At 36.9% G+C, this 23,691-nt stretch overlaps 2 protein-coding genes across 9 annotated transcripts in view; one reads left to right on the top strand and one right to left on the bottom strand.

Moving 5' to 3' along the window:
- FAM13B (family with sequence similarity 13 member B) overlaps positions 1 to 15,055 on the top strand; it is a 78,697-nt gene extending 63,642 nt beyond the window's left edge. For all 7 annotated transcript variants that reach the window (XM_039217902.1, XM_039217901.1, XM_039217900.1 and 4 more), the window contains 9 exons: positions 449 to 578; positions 1,424 to 1,505; positions 3,199 to 3,428; positions 5,766 to 5,849; positions 6,082 to 6,177; positions 9,195 to 9,278; positions 9,362 to 9,525; positions 11,459 to 11,560; positions 12,687 to 15,055. In XM_039217902.1, the coding sequence (XP_039073833.1) occupies positions 449 to 578; positions 1,424 to 1,505; positions 3,199 to 3,428; positions 5,766 to 5,849; positions 6,082 to 6,177; positions 9,195 to 9,278; positions 9,362 to 9,525; positions 11,459 to 11,560; positions 12,687 to 12,810 (1,096 nt within the window). In that variant the 3' untranslated portion in view covers positions 12,811 to 15,055. The remainder of the gene's footprint in view (positions 1 to 448; positions 579 to 1,423; positions 1,506 to 3,198; positions 3,429 to 5,765; positions 5,850 to 6,081; positions 6,178 to 9,194; positions 9,279 to 9,361; positions 9,526 to 11,458; positions 11,561 to 12,686) is intronic.
- Positions 13,186 to 23,691, bottom strand: part of PKD2L2 (polycystin 2 like 2, transient receptor potential cation channel) — a 40,063-nt gene continuing 29,557 nt past the window's right edge. For both annotated transcript variants that reach the window (XM_039217903.1, XM_039217904.1), the window contains 3 exons: positions 17,312 to 17,424; positions 16,509 to 16,616; positions 13,186 to 13,237 (listed from right to left, as the gene is read on the bottom strand). In XM_039217903.1, the coding sequence (XP_039073834.1) occupies positions 16,520 to 16,616; positions 17,312 to 17,424 (210 nt within the window). In that variant the 3' untranslated portion in view covers positions 13,186 to 13,237; positions 16,509 to 16,519. The remainder of the gene's footprint in view (positions 13,238 to 16,508; positions 16,617 to 17,311; positions 17,425 to 23,691) is intronic.

Genomic DNA, 23,691 nt, shown 5'->3' with positions numbered 1-23,691 from the left:
TGTAGTCATCTATTTTGACAGAGAGAGTGAGCAAGAGAGAGAGGAAGAAAGAGAATCCCTGTCAGTGCAGAGCCTGACATATGGCTTGATCTTATGAACATGACCTGAGCTGAAATCAAGAGTCGGATGCTGAAGTGACTGAGCCATCCAGGCGCCCCTCTTTATTTTTTATTGAAATAAAATTGACCTACAATATTAATATTCTAATTTCAAGGGTGCCTGGATGGCTCAGGCAGTAGAGCATGCAACTCTTCATCTCAGGGTTGTAGGTTTGAGCCCTATGTTGGGTATAGAAATTACTTAAAAATAAAATGAAAAATCTTAGTTTCAGGTGTACCTCTCATAGAAATTTGATATTTATATATGTGGACATGACCTCTATGAGAACTGTAACTGCCATCTATAATAACTTGAACTAACAGAGTATTTGCCTCTTGTTTTAATTCAGGATTCGAAGATCATCTTTCAGTTCGAAAGATGAAAAAAGAGAAGATAGAACACCTTATCAGTTGGTCAAGAAACTTCAGAAAAAAATTAGACAATTTGAGGAACAGTTTGAAAGGGAAAGAAATAGCAAGGTAAATTTGTAGCATTGTCTAGGGTTTGTTAGATCTATTAGAACTAGGAGGAGGTTCTTGGGGGGAGCATTAGTCCATCTCTTTGCTTAGATAATGAAGTTGAGATGTGCAGAGAAATAGTGATCATGTAGAACTGAGATTATATAGATCTTTAGCCGCCTCATATCTAGGCCAGTATTCTTATCATTGCATCTTTAGATTCCCATTAGCAAAAAAGCGTGTATAATTTTTTTAATCAAAAACTACTTTTATTAAAATATTTATTTATTTATTTATTTTGAGATGGAGGAGGGGGACAAGCCAGGGAGAAGCAGAGAGAAGGAGAGACAGAATCCTAAGCAGCCTCTGCATCATCAGTGCAGAGGCTGATGTGAGACTAGAACTCATGAACTGTGAGACCATGACCTGAGACGAGAACAAGAGGTGTACGCTTAACCTACTTCGCTACCCAGGCACCCCAAGCTTGCATAATTTTTAAAGGAAAGTTTTTACATTGACAGACCACGTTAATGCTATTTCTGCTTCCTCAAAACCACAAGTAGAAAGGGGAGTAGGGGGAAAGCTAGGGAGTGAGAGGGAAGGGGAAAGATTAATAATTAGAACATATGAAGTGAAAAGAATCCTCTACTTGGAGTCAGAAGACCCATATTTAAATCTGGCTTTTGTCAGTTGCTAGACTCTGCTCTGAGAGCTTTAGTTGATATCCCATTGTGTCTACATCAAATAAGGTAAGATGAAGCAAGGACTGGGTGAACTCTCTGCTATAGGAACTGTAAAATATTATTTGGGCATAAATGAACAATTACTGCTTACTACATAGGTGTCAGTGTTCCTTAATTTTTCAGCCCTCCTACAGTGATATTGCGGCCAATCCAAAGGTATTAAAATGGATGACAGAGCTTACCAAACTGCGGAAGCAAATTAAAGGTAGAAAATAGATCATTTTTACAATATGTTTGCATTTAAATAGCATTTTAAATTCTCATTATTACAGTATTCTCATCACATGAAAATTATTTGAACTGATAGTTCTGTGACACATTAATGATAATTATATTCTGTGAGAATTATGGTTATATATAATTTTTAATAATTTAAAATCTGAGACACTGGCAAAAATAAAAGTTTCCTTTTGTTCTTCTCTTAGTATGGGCAAAGTTGTAGTTCTGTATTCTGCCAAATGTCTTTCTGGTGTTTCTGGTTAGTAATAGTTTTTTGCAAGGGGCCGTAGGTTATATGTTCATAGGTGATATTTTCATTTTTATCTGAAATATATTTCAAATATTAAGCAGTTTTGAATTTTGGTAGGTATTTCATTAAGAATTGTTGATGGGTATTTAATCAAAGACTATCATAATGAACTGTACTGTAGAGAGTAAAAATTGTAAGTCTTCTTTAATTAAAAACTAAGTCTGTGTTACTGGGTGTTGGCCCAGTATAGCAGTTGCTAAGTTATATTTACTTTGTGGATGTTTAGTCAGCATGATTTTTAGTAATTCTTAATATGGACCAAGTATAGGTTTATAATCTGGAGCATCACATTTTGGTGTATTCATTTGAATTTATTCAACAAAATTTTTATTATCTTTACCAAAGTTTTTAGACATATGAGCCTATAGCATTAAGATAGTGTCCCTGTTGTCATTGAGTTAATAATACTCCTGTGGTTAAAATAAGTTCTTGTACCTCTTCAGCGTTTTCCCATACAATTTTATTAAGTATTTCCTTGTTTAATGCTAGTTTCCAACCATCAGTGAAAATCATTACCTTGAATGTGTTACTAACAGGTGTGTTAAATTGACAAGCATTAGTCTCTTAACTAATTTTCCAATTTTCTTCAACTTGTATTGCATTACAGTTCATTCTCTGCATAGGAGCCAGAATTATCTTTTAAAAAACTCTGTTATCTTCAGATGGGCTTCCCTCTTCCCTCTCATTGGGCTTCCACTCTTCAGTTACAATAAACATCTTACCGTGGCTTTCAAGACCTTGCATACTGTGCCCTTAGGCCATTTTATCACATTCTACTCTTATTTTCTGTTCCTTAAACATGCCATGCCTCAGGGCCTTTGCATTGGCTGTTGTCTCAGTTGGGGAGGAATGTTCTTCCCCTAAATCTTCTATGCTAGGTTAGCTGCTGCTGCTTCCATGTTCAACTAGGATGTCACCATATCAGAAATTCCTTCTTTATTAGTCCATTCAATATAGTTGGCTCTTCCCCCAAACTACATTCCTTTTAGCACTGTGACATCATCCCCTATTCTCATCTTTATAGCACTTAGCACTCTTTGAAATCATTTTATGGATCTGGTTACTTGGTTTTGTTTTTACTTCCTTGAATGTATGCTCCATGAAAACAGGGACATATCTCTTTGTTTACTACTATATCACCGATGCTTATCAGAATCCTTCTTCATGGTAGGTTTTCTATGAATAATAATTGCAAGAATGAATGGTATAGCTTGCTATCTGTAGAATTTAAATATTTCATATAACCTTGAAATACCTGAGCCTCTGTGCTGTTAATGTCTACTTTCCTGTTGCATATCTTGCTTATTACTCTTTTGCATCTTTAGCAAAGTCAATATTACTGACTTGTCCTCTTGGTTCTGAAATGTAGATGCAAAACACAAAAGCTCTGATGGAGAATTTGTACCTCAGACACGCCCACGTAGTAACACTCTTCCAAAAAGCTTCGGCTCTTCTCTAGACCATGAAGATGAAGAGAATGAAGACGAGTCCAGGGTTATTCAGAAGGAGAAGAAGCCATCTAAGGAAGCAACACTTGAACTTATTCTGAAAAGACTGAAAGAAAAGCGTGTTGAGAGGTGTCTACCAGAAGATATCAAAGTAATCTTGAGCTATGCTTTTTGCCCAGACTAGCCTTTAGAGTCCCTGAAACAAAATAATTACCCCAGTGACATAGAAATTACCCCATTGGTATAGAAATATGTAGGTATTCTTACTGGTCTGAGGCTGCTCCCCCAAGTTTGCAGATAAACATGTTTTTACCTCCACACCAAAAGTGTCCAGTCATTCTGCGACTGAGTCACAATAGTAAAACTAAGGGGCACTTGGCTGGCTTGGTTGGTAGAACATGAGACTCTTTCAGGGGCTTGGGAGTGAGTTTGAGCCTTACATTGGGAGAAGCGACTACTCAGAAATAAGAACTTAAAAAAAAGTAAAACTTAAAAAATGAGAATGCTAATTTGTTTATTTATATTGGAGACAGTTGGCAAGATGTATGTGTAAAGAGCATATACATAACTGAGATTGAATCTTGGCCTCATGTCGTAATAGTTACTTGTATTGAATTCTTAGCTTTTGCCAGGTCCTGACTCAGTCTGTTATTTGCATTTTGCCCCTATGTCCATTCAGCAGTCCTATGACTTATATGGATATAATTATGTCCATTAAAGTACTAACACAATGTGATTGTGGGGATTAAATAAATAAATTGTTTTTGAAGAGCCATAACTCAATAAAGCCTATTCCTAGGACAGTCCTGGTCAGAGCATATTGTCACTCCAAATTACTTATCAGATGAGGTTTGCTGGGAGAATACAGAATTGATCTCAGGTGAACTCTTGACCAGGCAATGATGAGCCCTGATCTTGACACTCATTCCTGTCTTGACAACAGAGTACACCTCTCTCATAATTGAAATATTTGTCTTCCTTGAACAGGGCTGGATCAGAATTTTTAATCACTTCCCTCCCTCCACTTTTCTTTATTTTCAGTTTTGTGTTAGATCAGCCAACCTCCTATCCCCGCTCTCCCCCCATTTTTCTAGAGATGATTTTGATGGATTAGGTTTAACTCATTGTCTTAGGTTTAACATGCTAGCTTGAGGTTGAAATCACAGTGTTTCATAGGCTATCCCTAGCTGTCACTCTACTGGATGTACATAATCTAATGTATTAGTTATAGGAGGATACTATCCAGAGATTTTTTTTTTTTAACCTCTCTCCCACTCCAGTGAGAAACATTGATTATCTAACCCTGGGACTAAGTAGGGAGTTTTTTCGATCTAGTGTTCAAAAGGGTGTTCTGTGAAACATTGGTTCATTTGAATGTTAAAACGTGGTCCTGTGGAACAAAGTGGGAAGGTTCTATGGGCAAATAAATTTGGGATGTTCTTCCTCCTCTACAACTTAGAGTACTAAAAGATAGGAGATGAGTATTGCAGTATAAAGAAAATGTCATCTAGTAAGGGAAGCTGAGCTCATAGAGTAGAAGTCTAGGTCACAAATTTGGCAGTGTTTCAGTTTTTCAACATCTATCCACTGTGCTGCTAGATTTTCTTTCTTTTTTTTTTTTTAATGTTTTATTTATTTCTTAGAGACAGCATGAGCAAGGGTGGGTCAGAGAGAGAGAGAGACAGACGCAGAATCCGAAACAGGCTCCAGGCCCTGAGCTAGCTGTCAGCCCAGAGCCACATGCAGGACTGGAACCCAAGAGCTGTGAGATCATGACCTCAGCCGAGGTCGGACACTCAACTGACTGAGCCACTGAGGCGCCCCATGTGCTGCCAGATTTTCTTAATAGTTTACTAGAAATGCTAGATTATTAGATCTGTGCTATTGTGTGTTTGTGTTTTGTGGGTATATACAAAATGATAGTTAATAATGCCAGTAAAAAATGGCAAAATTAAATAACACAATAGGCATATTTTGTGTGTACTATTATAAATACCTTTGTAACATTAACTCATTTAGTCCTCATTAGAGCCCTATGAGGTAGGGTCTAGTATCCCCATTTTACAGATTAGAATATTGGACAAAAAGAATTTAATTTATCCAAGGTCACTAAGCCAGTATTCATAATTTATTTAAATAAAATACAAATAAGCCACCAAAGAGGGTTGGTACCTTCTTATTAGAAGACCACATTCTGTAGGAAACTGAAAAATGTCTGCAAATCTGTAAGGAAAGGCTGTATTCTTTCATAAAAATTTTTTTTAAGTAATCTTTATGCGCACTGTGAGGCTCAAACTCACAACCCCAAGATCAAGAGCTGCATACTAACAGACTGAACCAGCCAGGTACCCCAGGAAAGGCTGTGTTTTTACTATTCTAGGTTGGTGTGGTGATTGGCTGCCCTTTTACCCTAATTATTTATGTTGTGGGGATGATGAAAATCATGATGGTGCCGGTGAGAGTGTTTTTTTTTTCTTTTAAATTTTAGAAAATGACAAAAGATCATTTGATAGAAGAGAAAACTTCTCTCCAAAAAAGTCTTCTTTACTATGAAAGTCAACATGGAAGGCCGGTAAATGTCTCCCTTGCTAAAAACATTTGATTTTCCATCTTAAAAAAGATCATGAATCTTCTTTGTGGCCCACACCTTCAGAGCTGTTTTATAGAGCACTGTTTCCTACATTCATGAGGTTGCCTATTTTTTTTAAATAACTTCTTAAAAATTGGGTGAAAGTCATGCTGCTTAATGCGTTGGACATTTAAAATTTCTGATGACTAGGTAATTGCCATTTTCCTTGCTTTAGGTGACCAGGGAAGAAAGGCACATTGTGAAACCTCTCTATGAGAGATACAGACTTGTAAAACAGATGCTGACAAGAGCTAGCATCACTCCTGTTCTTGTGAGTAAAACACACAAAGCTTTAATAAGTTCATTTTACCAAGGCTTACCCTATTAAAAATACTATCATGGTGGCATATTGGAGAAATACATACCTAAAGTAGCAATAATTGTATATGTAAGGTGAGGTTACTGCTCTTAGGAGACAGTCACTGTGTACCTGTCATCTCACAGGCACTTGTAAAACTGCTGTGTGTATGTCATTGAAAGAAGATGTCATTAAATCCTAACAAGTCAAAACAGGTAGCAGATAATAGCCTCATTTCACACATGATGAAACTGGGGCTAACGAGTGATACACTCAGGGTTATCTGCCTGTGGAATTAAAAAAAAAAAGATTCCTTCCTTCCTCTTCCTTCCTCCTCTTCCTCTCTTTTTTCCTTTCTTTCCTTCCCTCCCTCCCTCCCTCTCTCTCTTTCTCTCCTTTCTTTCTCCCTTCCCCTGTCCCTTCCCCTTCCAAGTGCAAGTGGGGAAGAAGCAAAGGGAGAGGAGGAAAGAGAATCTTGAACAGACTTCATGTGCAGCACAGAGCCTGATGCAACATAGGACTCGATCTCATAACCATTACCTGAGCTGAAATCAAGAGTTGAACACTTAACTGAATGAGCCACCCAGGTGCCCCCCCACAAAAACCTTATTTCAGATCCTGGCCTAGTTTCTTTTAATTTAAATTTATGTGTTTGAAAACACGTTAGTTTTGTGATGGCTGTTATTTTGATGTTGACTTAATTGTACAGTCTAATAAACTGATTTTTTCAATTTCATCTTTTTTAATGAAAAAGTATTAAAGTAATGCTTATTCACATTGGTGTATGTTTTTAGAGAAAAACAAATAATACTTACGTATAAGTTAATTGCTATCCCCAAATTAACAGATGGTACGACTCTAGATTTCTTTCAGGCTCAAAGAGAAAACTGCATGTAGCCCATTTTGAACCATCTTGTAGGAATTACTTCATTGGAGCCCATGGTTTACTTAGGCACGCAAGGTCATTTTTAGATTGATGGCCTCTTGCGTGGGTTTTTTTTTTTTTTCAGGCTTTGACTATTCATTATTAGAAGGCTCACATTGGCTTTCTGAGCATTTTTTATTTAACTCCCATATAAATGGATTCTTTTTATGGCTGCTTTTCTTTACTTGCTCATCCCAACACTGTTTCATTTAGATAAAATAAGTTTTCTTTGAACAAGGAATCCTGTATAGTTCATATTTTTTTGCACGTAAGAGTTTATTTAATACACATCTTACTCTTTGATTACAAGGCATTCTGTGTGTCAGTGACATTTTCATAATTCAAATTCAGATAGTCTTTGAATTTCTTTATGAAAACCTTTGGAGAATTTGATAGGTTTGTTTTTAATAAATGGAAGCTATAGGAAGCATTACTAGACCTTATGGACTCCTAAATATGACTGTCATACAGAGAAATTTGAAGTATAAAAGTTAAGCCAAGACAATTTGATAGGAAAGAATAAGTTTTTCAACAAATGATGCTGAGACCATTGAGTATTCACATGCAAAAAAAAAAGATGAACATAGACCCTTATCTCACACAAAATTTAAACTCAGAATGGTTCATTGACCTAACTGTAAGAGCTAAAACTATAAAAGTCATAGGAAATAGAAGAATAAATCTTTGAATCTTTGTGATTTTAAATTAGGCCAGGTTTTCTTGGATATGACAGGAAAAACACTGTCAAAAAAATAAGTTGGACCTCATCAAAATTTTTAAAAATTTTTGTGCATCAAAGGACATTTTAAAGTGAGAAGACAACTCACAGAATTGTAAATCATGTATCTGGTAAGGGTCTGGTATCCAGAATACATAAAGAACTCTTACGGTTTAATAATAAAAGGCTGAATAACCTAATTAAAAAGTAGGCATAGGATTTAAATAAACATTTTTCCAGAGGTCTGTAAATGGCCATTAAGCACATGAAAAGATGTTCAGCATCATTAGTTTTTAGGAAATGCAATAAACCACATACCTACTAGTATGGCTTTAATGAGAAAAGATAACTATATTGACAAGGATGTGGAGTAATTGAAATGCTTACACACTCCTGATGAAATGTTAAATGGTGAGCCACTTTGATAACTAGTTTGGCTGTTCCTCAAAAGGTTAAACAGAGTTACCATCTGACGTAGCAGTTCTCCTTCTAGGTATATGCCTTAGAGAATTGAAAATGTGTCTGCACGAAAACTTGTACACAAATGTTCAGACAGCACCATTCATAATGGCTAAAATGTAGGAAAAATCCATATGTACAGCACCTGATAGATAAACATATTGTGGTATATCCATATAATGGAATGTTAGCCATTAAAAGGGAAAATGAAAGTACTGATACATGCTACAGCATGGGTAAACCTTGAAAACATTACGCTAAGTGAGAGAAGCCAAATAGAGAAGGACACATATTACATGATTCCATCTATGTGAAATACCTAGAATAGGCCAGCCCATAGAGACAAAGTAGATTAGTGTTTGCCAAGGTAGGGGGAGAAGGCCAATGGGTTAATAGCTAATAGGTACAAAGTTTCTTTTTGAGGTGATGAACTATTCTGGAATTAGTGTTGATAGTTGCACAACTTTGTGAATATACTAAAAACCCCTAAATTGTACACTTTAAGGGAGTGAATTTTATGGTATGTGGATTATATCTGAATGAAGCTGTTAATTTTTTAAAAAGGAATTTAAAGGTCCTAAGACCAAAAAGTTGACAGCTATTGTTAAAAAGGCAAGTGCTTCAAATAAAATTGCATGTAATACTTTCTTTTTTAAAAAATATTTGAGTGAGCCCTTTTAGAATATCCAGACATAAACGATCATTTAGCACTCTTGTGCATACATAACAAGAAAACATAACCATAAGGAAATTTACTAAGGAATTCCTAAAAAGTTTATTTCATATGATGAAGATTTTGAAGATAAAGTTGAATATCTGTTTCATAATGAATGAAGCTTCCTTGAATGCTTTAAATATTTAAACCATTTATTATCTTGATTGTTAAAGGGATCTCCATCTACCAAGCGAAGGGGTCAGATGTTACAACCAATCATAGAAGGAGAAACTGCCCATTTTTTTGAAGAAATCAAGGTAATCCTTAAGAGAATTCATTCTTCTTAAAGAAAAAGTTGAGAGTCATGGCCTGTTTGATTACCTGTTTGATAACTTTTTAGGAAGAAGAGGAAGATGGTGTTGCTCTGTCCTCTGAGCTAACTGATATCTTGAAAACTGCTGTACAGGCACAGTCTTCATTGGAAAACTCTGAATCTGATATTGAAGAAAATCAAGAAAAACTGGCTCTGGATCTCCGATTGTCAAGTACTCGAGCAGCTTCTATGTATGTTTGCGGGTTTGTGATTTTAACCTATTTATGTAATAAAATTTACATGCTAGTGTAAATGTTGAATAAACAAGCAGTTGGAGGGAATTAATGTAGTGCTCAAGAGACAGACCCTTTTTAGAGTGATTTAAAAATCCATGTTGTCATTCACATTTTGTTTATTACAGATTAGTGTGTTTTAAAAACTAAAGAAACTAAAATCCTACATTTGCTTCATAACAGTGCAGAAATCAGCTGAGAGTTTGGTTCCTTCTCTGTCAGCTTCTTCCCTGATACAGTGTATAACGGTGCTTTTCAGCCCTGGCTTCACTTTTTTTTTTTTTTAATTGAAGTATAACTAACATGTTATATTAGTTTCAGGTAGGTATACAGCATATTGATTTGACAGTTGTACATGTTACTCGATGCTCATAGTATTATTGACTATATTCCCTGGGCTATACTTTTTATTGCTGTGACATATTTTACAACTGGAAGTTTGCCTCATTAAACTTCTCTTCACCTATTTTACCTGTATCCCCACCGTGCTCCCTCCATCACAGCCACCCAGTTTGTTCTCTGTATTAATGAGACTTTTATTATTTGTTCATTTTGTTTTTTAATTTTTAAAAATCTTTTTCATGTTTATTTATTTTTGAGAGTGAGCGTGTGAGTGGGAGGGAGCAGAGAGAGACTCCGAAGCAGGCTCCTGGCTCCGTGCAGGCAACACAGAGCTCCATGTGGGGCTTGAACTCACAAACTGTGAGATCATGACCTGAGCTGAAGTTGGACACTTAACTGACTGAGCCACCCAGGCACCCCTGTTCTTTTTTTTTTTTTTTTTTTTTTTTAGNCCACCCAGGCACCCCTGTTCTTTTTTTTTTTTTTTTTTTTTTTTAGATTCCACATATAAGTAAATCATAGAGGATTTGTCTTCGTCTCTCTGACTTAATTCATTTAGCATTATACCCATTAGTTTCATCCATGTTGTTGCAAATGGCAAAATCTCCTTTTTATGGCCAAGTAATATTCCATATTGTGTGTGTATTTATGTACACCACATCATCTTTATCCATTCCTCTACTGATGGGAAACTTGGATTGCTTCCATATCTTGGCTATTGTAATTAATAGTGCAGAAAACATAAGGCTGCATTTATGTTTTCATATTAATGTTTTTGTTTTCTTTTGACAAATACCCAGTAGTGGAATTACTCGATCATATGGTAACTTCTTTTTTTAATTTTTTTGAGCAATCTCCGTATTGTTTTCCACAGTAGGAGTGGCTTCTCTTTAAGATCACCTCGAGAAAAGATTTAAAAAAAAATTTTTTTTTAAATGTTTTTATTTGTTTCTGAGAGAGAGATATATAGTATGAGCAGGGGAGGGTCCGACAGAGAGGGAGATACAGAATCTGAAGGAGGCTCTAGGCTCTGAGCTGCCATTCAGCACAGAGCCCAACACGGGGCTCGAACACACAAACCGTGAGATCATGATCTGAGCAGAAGTTGGATGCTTAACCGACTGAGCCACCTAGGTGCCCCCCAATTTTTTTTTTAAATACTAATGTATTAAATTAAATACGACTCAGTCAATTAAGGGTCCCACTGTTGATTTCGGCTCAGGTCATGATCTCACAGTTTGTGGGATTGAGCCCCACATTGGGCTCTACACTGACAGCACAGAGCCTGCTTGGATATTCTCTCTCTCCCTCTCTCTCTCGCTCTCGCTCTCGCTCTCTCTCTCAAAGTAAAGAAATAAACATTAAAAAATAAAATATTGATGCAGAGCCCTACCTGCAGCTATTCCCATTTAGCTGCTCTGGGCTATAGCTTAGGCATTGTTATATTCTAAGTGTTCCTTAGCTGACTTTAGTTTGCAGCCAGGGTTTGAACCCCTGTAGAGAGTCACAATGCTCTTGCAGTAATGTTTTCTTTCCATTTAAATTTCAGGCCTGAATTACTTGAACAACTTTGGAAAGCCAGAGCTGAAAAGAAGAAACTACGTAAAACGTTACGGGAATTTGAAGAAGCATTTTATCAACAGAATGGAAGGTTTGTTGAACATCACAAAATTGAGTCTTCCTTCTCCTTAAACTTATAAGCGCTCATATGTAAATTAAAGGAATGTATAGGAATAGAAATAAATTGTGCACGTAAGGATGTTACCATTGAAAATAAAAGTAGAAAACATTCCTTTTTACTTGGAAGTCCTGCTATTAATGGAAAGAAAAAGAGCTAGACAGAACAGTATTTGACAAAATATTTCACAGTTGTCTGAGGCAAGCTTGGTTGAGTGGCAGTTATATTGTGTTTTTAATTCTACATCCTTGCCCTTTTTGTCAGTGTTTGTGAAACAAAACGTTTTTCCTTTTAGAAAGGGTCCTATAACATGAATGGCATTCTCAGCTAGTGTGGACCCCTACACTAATAAGACCATGGCTGCTTAGGCTGCATGTTGGGCCATTCCAGGCTTCCCATTTCCAGGTTGTGCAACAGGGTGCCAGTCAATAGTGTGGCTCCTAGAATACAGTATAGCGTGTGTTTTTATCTAACTGGGCCACAGGTGACTCATTGGAACTCTTTAAAATAAGAAAAATACATTCTAGTTCAGATGGTGGCCAGAAATGAGGGTTGTCTCAGACCTCAGAAAAGTTTTTCCATGTATGTAACTGAGTGGTCTTACCAAGCCAGTTGGTATATTACAAATTCCAAACTGTGTTTACTTTAAGAATCATCTAAGTAATTGGCAAAAATGGTTAAAAAAAAAAAACTATAAGAATGCATTTTTTCATGTGCCTTCTTATTCTTCCTCTTAATGGAAGAAAACTTTGCTTATAATTATACTTAGATGCTTTACCTAGAGATAAAACTGAATTGCATTGGGTCATCAATATACAGTGAGAAAACAAGTATTTGGCTACTTCCTAGTTCTCTGCAATGATCATTGATAAAGTATAGCATCATTGAATCTGTCAATAGAGAAATTCATCAAACATAGCAGTATTTTAGGAATGTTCCTCGGGGATGGGGGAATTAGTCCAGTAGTCTTTTTTCTTGCAAGAGCAGTTTTTTATTTGTATTTATATTTGATAACATCGTGTCTCACATTAGAACAACTTCTGGGACTTTATTTTTCAGATAATCTCCAGAATATTACATATTTTATTTTTTTCCCTAGGAACGCCCAGAAAGAGGATCGTGTTCCAGTGCTTGAGGAGTACAGGGAGTACAAGAAAATTAAAGCCAAACTTAGGCTTCTTGAAGTGCTTATCAGCAAACAAGATTCTTCAAAATCCATATAAAATATGCTCCTTGAAAACATCATAAAAATCAGTTGTATTCCCTGAAGCTGTCATCGTGTGTACTTGGCTGATACTTGAGTTCATTTTGTCAGGCACTCAGAAAGTATCACTTTGTACTTGGTTTTGGTGCCACTAGAGAATGATGGGAGGGTAAGTAGACCCTCTGTAGGGAGCGTGGTTTTCCATATTAACCACAGACTGTCCTCTCCACCGTTAGCAAACATCAGTTTTCTTCATTGTTTTGTACTACAGATATATCCTGTTAGCAAAAGACTAGTACTTTATTCTTTCAACTTCAAGAACTTTGGAGATACAAGCTTTTTGTTGTTACCAACTTTATTATTATTATTATTTTTTTAATTACTGAAGAAAATTGAGAGGAACATCTTCACATTGATTCTTCGGTTGCCTTTTTCTTACAGAATGACTGAAAATTTGAAAAAAAAAAAAAAAGCCTATAAATGTGCACATATGCAACTGTGTCCTTTGTTTTCTTAGAAAACCAAACTCAACTGAAATTTCAAGTCCTTCTATGGAACACATTTCTGTTTAATTTCCAAAGTGACACTTTCTCACAGGTAATATGTTAGCAAAATTTTGCAATTCAGTGGTCACTCAGCTCCTGGATGAAGATAACAGAGGGTAGACCAAAAAGTGACCTTGTTTCTTAGTATAGTGAACATACACACCACACATCACACACAGAAACTGAATCATTTCACATGTTGCCTATGGGACATAAATTACTGTTTGTTTCCTCAGTTACTCTTTATTAGCTGGTGATGATGTGATTTGTCTGCATCACATCCTGTATTTTTTCCCCCACCCACCTCCAGATAATGTGAGAAAATAGCCATGTCTATGTAGGAACCCTGATGGTGCTCAGCTTTGTGTGTTCAATCAGATGGGCCTAAGTTGGTAAAAGAGTCATTATGCCTGAATCAAATGTGTTCTTAACAAGGGCTATACCACTGCATTTTTATTACATGTACCTTCAGGGTGTCGCATTATTTTTTTCTCAAACAGCAGAATCCATGAAGAAAACATCCTCTAACAGGACCACTTTTGCTCATTCACATCCTGTTTAAAGCAACCATGTAGTGGTGTTCAAAGATGTCTAGTGGTATGCCCCTTGTCATATACTCTAAGCTGATCTTTTGTTCTTTGGCTTTGCATGGCTTTCCTTCAAGTACTCTTCTGGTATCATTCTGCTCATTTCACAGAATGATGACTTTATTTGGGCTAACAGTAGTAACAGCATATTCTGGTCAGGCTTAATCTAAGTGTTAATTTTTTTCTTGGTGCTTTTTTGGATTGATGAGTGTCTCACTTTGTGCCCATGTTTTGCATGCATTGACTCATGCATGATTTTCTTAACTAGCTAATATTGACAGTTCCATGTAAAGATGGACTTCTGCAACATTCTTTAATAAAAGTGAGGGAAGCACGAACCTCTGACTTGCGGCACTATTACATAGTAAGCACATGAAGTAGCTTGATAATAAGTAGTGTTTCTAGTGTTTCACATTTCACCTATGTGTGCAATGCCTTTTTGGGGGGGAGGGAATGTTCGTTGGCGGTGAACATGTAGTTTTGAGGAATAAAGCGCTAAATCCAGCCCTTTTTGTGTGGTTTCCTTTTGATATGCCTAGGTTGTTCATAACGTATACCTAGAAAAATGAGATTGAAAATGCCAAAACAAGCATCACTTTGATTTGAATCTAGCATGCAGTGTGCATTTATTTCTTTCAGTCTCCAGACAGGAGTGTATCCAAACATCTAATTTGATGTGCACTGTTTATTGTTTTATATGAATGTTTTATATACCACATGCAAAAATGTCCATATGCACTATTTAAATGTTTTAAATAATATATTCCTTCTTTATAATGCTAAATCTATATGAGTACCATATTTTTATAAGTCCGTGGCCTGACTGGTTTCATTTTAGAATTAATAGCTGCTTCATGGTGTTGGTTATTCACTGTTAACATTTGGCTGCAAGTAGAATAGATAAAAGTAGCATGGCAGCACTTAAGGCTATGTGACAGTAGTTGTCATAGTTGAGCAGTACATGGTAGAACTAGGCACTTTGTGATAAGTTTTACTTTGGTACAAGTAAAAACTGTATATCTATATACAAATAATATATAGATATATATGACCACCAATATAATTGCATTGCTGTGTCTGGCACTTCATTGTATAGACTTTTGTAATAAAAGAACTTGAATGTTCTAAGTCATTGTAAATGTATTTTGTTTTTACTAGATGTTAACAAAAAAATCAAGACATCAAATGTTTCCTTGCATTACTGTTCTTGGGCTTTGTTTGAATTACATCATCCAGGGACCACAGGGGGACAACATGGTTACTAAACCACTTGGCTGGCTACAGCTCTGGGGAGTGGTAAGACTAGGGAAGGCTGTGTTGCTAACTGCCCTGTGGAAGCCTAGAAGATGCAGAGAGAACAGTCAGCATTTCTTGTTGGAATGAATCATTCTGTTAAGCATACTTGAGGGTACAGTTTCTTTTTTTTTTTTTTTAATTTTTTTAAATGTTTTGTTTATTTCTAGGAGAGAGAGAGAGAGAGAGACAGTGTGAGCAGGGGAGGGTCAGAGAGAGAGGGAGTCACAGACTGAAACAGGCTCCAGACTCTGAGCTGGCAGTCAGCACAGAGCCCGACACGGGGCTCGAACCCACGAACCGCGAGATCATGACCTAAGCGAAAGTCGGACGCTTAACCGACTAAGCCACCCAGGCGCCCCTTGAGGGTACAGTTTCTAAGAAAAGAGCGTGCGTGGCCTGAGGAAGGTGGGTAGATTTAAAATCTATTGAGCACCAATGTGGAAGTTGAGTACAATGGTCAGATGATGATGTTTGGGCCAAGAGAACATAATGGCTCTTCCAGGAGGACTTTGCCTCACACAACTGTCCAACCACCCAGACAGGACTTCTGCGGTGCCCTCATTCATACATAAAATTGACTTCTCGTAACACTGATCTTGCTCTTTGTTTTACAGTATATTTTGCTTTTAGAGTAGTTGAGGAAATACTTAGGAAACTTTATTAAAGTGTTATACTTAACTGTTACTTTAGAAACTTTCTAGGTGAATTTCCTGTTTGAAAATATTAGTGAAAATTCTGTAGATGATTGGTAAGTTTGTTCTTCTACACTTTAGCTTTTTCTAGATGACCTCAAACTGGGAAGAATGGAGGTGAGATTATTTGGCATCATATAATGATTTTCCAGAATTCTGAGTATTTATTAATTTATCTATGCCCAGGACAAGTTAGAACATGATACCTGATGAAAGCACCAACAGTTCCTATACTCTAGGTAATATTGAGAAAACTACTTATGACCTATTAGAGACCTGCCCCATGGACTATACGCAGCATTTGGTACTTTACTTCCATGTTCCTAGAGTTTAACAATAAATCTCATTATCATTTACGTGTATCATTGTGTGTATACTCAGGGAGCATGCTGTTTTGGATAGTACGGTAGGGCCTATTCAGGGTCACTTAATTTCTGGAAATCTTTTCATGATTATCATTGACTCTAATGATAGCTTGATTATAAGTCATACAGTGTTTTTAAAGTATACCTGAAATGGGGACATGTTTAGGAAATAACTCAGTACAGGGATAAATCTTTGTTACAGATGCTCAATGATCGTATCATAACGTCTCACCTGCACTTGTCTCAATATTGTAGAGCTGAAATCTTTCTCATCACTCGGTTTAGTTTTAAACTGACGTAGTGTAATTCTTTCTCCAGCTCCACCGCATATAAAAAGAGTCTGCGGGATAATTTAGAAGGAAGCAGAGAATGGGTCAGTAACATGCCTTCGTGCATAGAGAGACAGCAGGTTAATAGTGCCTACTGTGAAGTACTTGGAGAGGGAAGATAGTATTGTAAGCTAAAACATGCCTAATGGGGTCAATTATGGATCTTACATTCTAAAATAGTGGAGAACAGGGTCTGCTATGCATATTAAATATAAATGGCAGTTCCTGTTTAAAAAAATTAATAAAGGTGGGAGGCACCTGCGTGGCTCGGTCGATTAAGTGTCCGACATCGGCTCAGGACATGATCTCACGGTTCATGAGTTCAAGCCCTGCATCAGGCTCTCTGCTGACAGCTAGGAGCCTGGATCCTGCTTTGAATTCTGTGTCTCCCTCTCTCTCTGCTCCTCCCCTGCTTGTACTTGTCTCTGTCTCTCAAAAATGAATAAATACTAAAAATTTTTTTAAAAAAAATTAAAGGAAGTTCCTATTTGGAGATGTAAGGATAAAAGCAATTGGTCTCACTCTCACCTTATATTTAAACAAATGGTGTCTTGTGCTTTCTGTTTAATTTTAAAAAGTAGAAAAGATGACATAAGGGGGGTGGCATCTCAGAATAAGGTTCTGATTTCAGGAAAATAATGTAATTTATGTGCCCAGTCCCCATTTCATGATATCCCAGAGTGCCCTGCTTAGAACAAATACTTACTCTCGAAATTCTTGTTGAGTGACAGGCTGGTAGTCATCTTGAATTTCTGCAGAATAATACTTTTTCTCAAGCCTCTCTTTCCACTTTTTCATCTGCTCTGCACTTTGAATCTCCTGTCAAGTCAGAGGACAAGCATCAGCCGCACCTTTAAATTTTTCTCTATCTTAAGTCTTTGGAACCCGCGCATCAAAGAGTTGAGAATCCTAAACTGTTTTAGTCTATTCTCCAGGGCCGTGATGTTGAGCCCCACTGGATTTTTGCCCTTTCTGGGTTTTTCAGTCTATGCATCAACAGATTCACTTGAGAGGACTTGGTATTAGTACTGTTCACTCTAGTTTTGGTTTCTTTCTTCTTCTTAAATTAAAATCCTCACCTTATTTTCACTTCACTGCCTCTTCCCCTTTGCCTCTCCAGCTGAGTTTCTTTCTGGTTTTATGTTCTTCACTTGGCCAAAGCTGAGCTGTTCTTTTCTGTACTTTTGTTGTTTAATGAAACAAATGTACTTCAAAGTACATCTGTGGGTACATGCTCTCCCAGCTGCTTTGCAGCCTGACCTCTGCAGTCTTACCTAACAGTCCCCAGTCCCCTTTTTGGGATTATTGCATCAATATGCGCATTCCAATCTGTCTACAACCCCAAAATAAGGTCCTCATACCAGCGGATTCTTGTTGCAGCATTTTTCTCTGCTTCTAAAGAGCCCTTTCCTGTGTTTTTTCCTGACTACCACCCACTTACCTTTTAGTATCCAAATAACTTTTTCCCAACTTTAGGGGAAAAAAATGTATGCTGAGAAAAATAGGGACAGCAGTAGAAAAAGGGAAAGAGGAGACATTGCACCCAGGTGTGATCCAAAGACCTTGCAGTATATGATAATGTCCTGCTTCAGCAATAATGTGAAGTAGCAAAGTTGATCCCTTATAAGGATTCTGATTAGTTTCTTCAGAGAAGATGGTGATGCCTGTGTGGGTATGCTGTTTACTTGATAAATGTATGCTATTCTTGTCAAAGAAACTATCAGACGGTGTCTGTCTGTAAACCAATATATCAGAAGTAGGAAAGGATGTCTTTCAATCTTTGCTACTTTTATTTTGGCCATGTTGTAGCATTGACATTGTGACAAAGTCACCAATAATTTTAATGTGGTAAAGTGGTAGGCCCTGCAACTATTTATAAATGACCAGGTCTAATTAAAATGTAGATGTGTTGTTAGTAGTCTGGGTTAAATAGATTGCCTAGTAAACTTGACTCATACTTCAGAAAACTTATCTCAACCATCACAACTTCTGTAAAGCCTGTGTTGACTTTCACAGGAAAGTGGTGATTTTCCTCACAAGCTAAGCAGCGACTCTTCAGGCCATTTTTGCCAAGTTCCCAAGGTTCTTATACCCTCACCTCTTTCTGTAGATGGTAGCTGTCTCTTACTGTTGTCTCTGGATTAATTTAGTGTTAAACACTGGCTCTTCCAGTCCTCTACTACCTCAGAAAGGAATTCTCTGTAGTAAACAACCTCTTTTGGACTACCTAGTGTGTTTCTGTTTTTCTCACTGGACCGTTGCTAATGAGTACTTGGTAGCACGGGGACTCCAAAGAAACAGACCCTCAGAGATGCCGTGTTTCCACCAAGGGACATAACAGACTTTTAAGAATATGAGACGAACACCGGCCGTTTGGGATTCCTCAGGCTACTGAACCAGCAAGCACAGAAGTGGTTACTCAACTGACTGAGGTAACTAATTCCAAATGCCAAGGAAAAATTGGTTGCTGCTACAAAATGGGTGCAGAGAGGGCTGTGTTTGGAACCCAGGGAATTCTCTGGGGGATGCCACTTAATACTCTTACTGTCCAAAAATAAACCGTGTAGTTGAGGGGTGCCTGCCTGGCTCTATCAGCAGAGCATGCAGCTCTTGATATCAGGGTCATGAGTTTGGACCCCATTATGGGGGTAAGAGTTTACTAATACAAATAAATCCATAAATAGACTTAGTAGTTTAAACATTAAGTTCTTAAGGAATTGTGATATCAGTAGAAAAGGTCTTAACATCACTCTGAGATAGATACAATTACGATTGGGACTTTGCCTCTCCCTTTTGAGGGAGAGGAGAAAAGTGCCTTCATTTGTATAAAGGATAATTCCACCTTATTAGATGGAACCTTGAAAAATAGTTACTGTCACTTTATAGAAGTTCATATGTGTGTACTAAATAGCCAAAAGGACTATTTGATCTCTCTCAACTCAAAATTTACCTTTTTAAAAAAGTGTTTTTATTTCTTTTTGAGATAGAGACAGAGCATGAGTGGGGGAGGGGCGGGGGATGGGAAGACAAGAGAATCTGAAACAGGTTCCAGGCTCTGAGCTGTCAGCACAGAGCCTGACGCAGGGTCCGAACTCGGGAATGGCAAAATCATGACCTGAGCTGAAGTCCGACGCTCAACCGACTGAGCCTCCCAGGCGCCCCTCAAAATTTACCTTCTTAGAGGGCACTTTGGGGATGAGCACTGAGTGTTATGTAGAAACTAATTTGACAATAAACTATTTGTAAAAAAAAAAAAAATAAATAAATAAATAAATAAAATGGAAACCACTGAGAAAAAAAAAAAATTTACCTTCTTAAACTCTGTGATGCTGGGTTTTGAGTTTTACAAACCTCATTCTGCAGGTTCCTGCTACTCTGGCTTGTTAGGTTCTGCCTTCGTGGAGAAGGGAGGGGTGCAGGAGGGTCTGGATTTTTATCTATCACCATTGCTTCTGCAAATAGTAGTTGTCTCTTGCAGCAGTGGTTGGCTCCAGACTGCGGCATTCTCGATGTCTTTTGGCGTAACTAGGATCAGGCCCATGGCACTCCTCAGAAACAAGCATCGGCAGGGGTGGGATGGGGATAACTCTCAGAGGTCTCAGCCACAGCTCTGGAGGCTCCTTATCTAAGATAAGGTTCATATAACTTCACCTTTTGTAACCTCAGCCTTGGGAGTGGTATCATCTTCCTACTGTATGAGTCACCTCAGGGTATTTGATCAAGTATATTTTTGTGTCTTTAAGGAATGTTTAAAATTTTTCTGCTTGGTTTTAAACACTTTTATGAATTCCTGGGCATTTTCCATTTTGTTGCTGTTATAGAGTCTTTTACTGTAATTTTTAATAAACTGGTGTTTGCATAGATGACATAATGGTATTTATTTAGATTATCTTTTCCTAATGCTCTCTTGAATTCTGGCACTTGCATACCTAGGAAAGTTGCATACCTAGTTGGCAGACCTAGGAAGCTTTAAGAGAATCATAAGTCAAATAGAGGTCATTTATTTATATCTCTTCCCTTTCAATTCTTACATTTCTAATTTATTTCTCTTAGTTGTTTGGGCTCATCCCTCCAGTACATCCTTTCTTGTCCCTTGTCCCTGACACGTCCATGTTTCCTTGGTAAGTAAGCTATGAGCTTATGGATGAGATAGATATGTTTTTTGGTGGGGGGATGGTGAGATAAATGTTTTTATCGTATCAAGGAAGTGTCGACTGATTCCAGTTTTGTTTTGGTGTCCGGCTAAGATTGTATATTGAATCTTATCAGATATCTAGCATCTGTGGAAAATGATCATGTAACTTTTGGGTTTATTAATAGAATGGGTTATGTTACTTTGTTGATTACCCAATTTTAAACCATCTTTCCATTCTTAGAGTAAAACCTACTGAATCATGTTATTATTGTGTTCTGTTTGACTCTTGCTATTTTATTTAGGATTTTTACTTAAATTTATAACTGGTATGTGTGTGAGTGTGTGTATATTCATTTTACATTATGACTCTATTGCCACTTTATAAAAGTAACTTGGCAGTTTTCCTTTTTCTTTTTTCTCTGGAATAGCTTAAATAGCTTGAAACAATTTGTTCCTTACAGATATGATAAGATGCCTTTGTGGGGCCTGATTTATTTTTCAGGTAGCTATTTCATGACCTTATTTCTTCTACAGAGTAGATTTGTTTAGGATTTTAAAAATCTTTTCCAGGCTCAGTTGATAAATTTATTTTCAGAGAAAAGTTACCCATTGCATTCAGTTTTTCAAACATTATTTGCATAAAGTAATACAAAAAAAGTCTCTCAGTGATTTTTTTTCAGGTGTACAACATAATGATTTCATATATGTATGTTTTGTGAAATGGTCACTATAATAAGTATAATTAATAGTCAACCTCTATCACTACACAGTTAATAGATATTTTTTCTTATGATGAGAAGTTGTAAGATCTGTCTTAGCAACTTTCAGGTATACAATACAGTATTGTTAACTGTAGTCATCATGCTATACATTACATCCCCATAACTTATTTTATAATTAGAAGTTTGTACCTTTTGATCACCTTCAGCCATTTTACTTACTCCTACTCCGCCTGTTGGCAACCGCCAATCTGTTCTATGAGTTCATTTTTTGTTTTTGTTGTTTTTAGATTTCACATATAAGTGAGATCATATAGTATTTGTCTTTCTCTGACTTATTTCACTTAACACAATGCTGTCAAGATCTATCCATATTGTTGCACGTCAGGATTTCTTTTCTTTTTTTAAATTTTTAAATGTTTGTTTATTTTTTGAGAGAGAAAGAGAGACAGAGCACCAGCGGAGAAGGGGTAGAGAGAGAGGGAGATACAGAATCCAAAGCTGGCTCCAGGCTCTGAGCTGTCAGTACAGAGCCTGACATGGGGCTCAAACTCACGAACCATCAGATCATGACCTGAGCTGAAGCTGGACAGAGCCACCCAAGCACCTAATATATGTATATGTGTGTGTGTGTGTGTGTGTGTGTATTTTTATTTATTTATTTGTCCAGTGATGGACGCTTAGGTTATTTCCATGTCTTGGCTATTTTAAACAATGCTTCAGTGAACATGGAGGCATGGATATCTTTTTGATTTAGAATTTTTGTTTCCTTCAGATAAATCCCACAGTAACATATGATTACTGGTAATCATATGTTAGTTCTAGTTTACATTTTTTGAGGTCCCTCCACACTGTTTTCCACAGTTGCTGCACCAGTTTTCATTCCCACCAACAGTACAAGAAGGTTCCCTTTTCTCTACATCCTTGCCAATTCTCCTAATTGCTTGTCTTTTTGATGACAGGCATTTTAACAGGTGTGAGGTGATATATCATGATTTTGACTGGCATTTTCCTGATGATGAGTGATGTTGAGCACCTTTTCATTTACCTGTTGACCATCTCTATGTCTTCTTTGGACAAATGCCAATTCAGATCGCCGCTCAACTTTTTATTGTTTGGAGTTTGTTTTGTTATTGAGTTGTATGGATTCTTTATATATTTTGGATTACTTACTCCTTATCAGATATATAATTTGTAAATATTTTCTTCTATTCAGTATGTTGCCTTTTTATTTCATTTGTTCACTGCTGTACAGAAGCCTTTTAGTTTGATGTATTCCAGTTTGTTGCATTTTTGCTTTTGCTGCCTTTGGTTTTGGTGTCAGATACAAAAAAATCATTGCTAAGACTGAGGACAAGGAACTTACTGCCTATGTTTTCTTTTAAGAGTTTTATGGTTTTGGGTCTTATAGTTCAAGTTTTTAACCCATTCTGTGTCAATTTTCTGTAAACTTTATGTTCCAGTTTTGCTTTTTGCATGTAGCTCTCTAGTTTTCTCAGCATTCATTACAGAGTATCCCTTTCCCAATGTATGTTCTTGGCTCCTTTATCATAAATTAATTGAACATATGTGGGAAGGTTTATTTCTGGGCTCTCTATTTTATTCCATTGGTTTCTGTGTCTCTTTTTTGTCAGTACCATATTATTTGGATTGCTATAGCTTTGTAATATAGTTTGAAATCATGGTGTATTATGCCTCCAGGTTTCTTCTTTCTCCAGTTATTCTTTCTCAAGGTTGCTTTGGCTATTTTGGGGTCTTGTGTGGTTCCATATATATTTTAGGACTTTTTGTTCTATTTCTGTGCAAAATGCTATTGGAATTTTGAGAGGGATTGCATTGAATCTGTACATTGCTCCAGGTAGTAGGAACATTTTAACAATACTGATTCTTCTAATGCATGAGCATGGAATACCTTTCCATTTGTTTGTGTCTTCTTCAGTTCTTTCACTGATATTTTAAAAATTAATTTCAAGAGAAAGAGAGTGTGTGAGGGGGACAGAGAGGGAGAAAGAGAATCCCATGCAGTCTCTGCACTGTCAGTGCAGAGCCCAATGTGGGGCTCAAACCCACAAAGATCATGACCTGAGCTGAAGTCAAGAGTCACACCTTCAACCAACTGAGCCACCCAGGTGCCCTTCAGTGATATTTTTAATTCCTTATTTCCTCATTATTTCTCGCATTGTAATTTCTTACTTTGTATGTTTATGCTTTCTCTCTTCTATTCCATTTGTT

This window comes from Hyaena hyaena, unplaced genomic scaffold (genome assembly GCF_003009895.1).
Source record: "Hyaena hyaena isolate Hyena2069 unplaced genomic scaffold, ASM300989v1 scaffold_723, whole genome shotgun sequence".
Taxonomy (NCBI): domain Eukaryota; kingdom Metazoa; phylum Chordata; class Mammalia; order Carnivora; family Hyaenidae; genus Hyaena; species Hyaena hyaena.
Note: the sequence above shows the minus strand (reverse complement) of the source record. Positions and strands in the feature narration are given on the sequence as shown.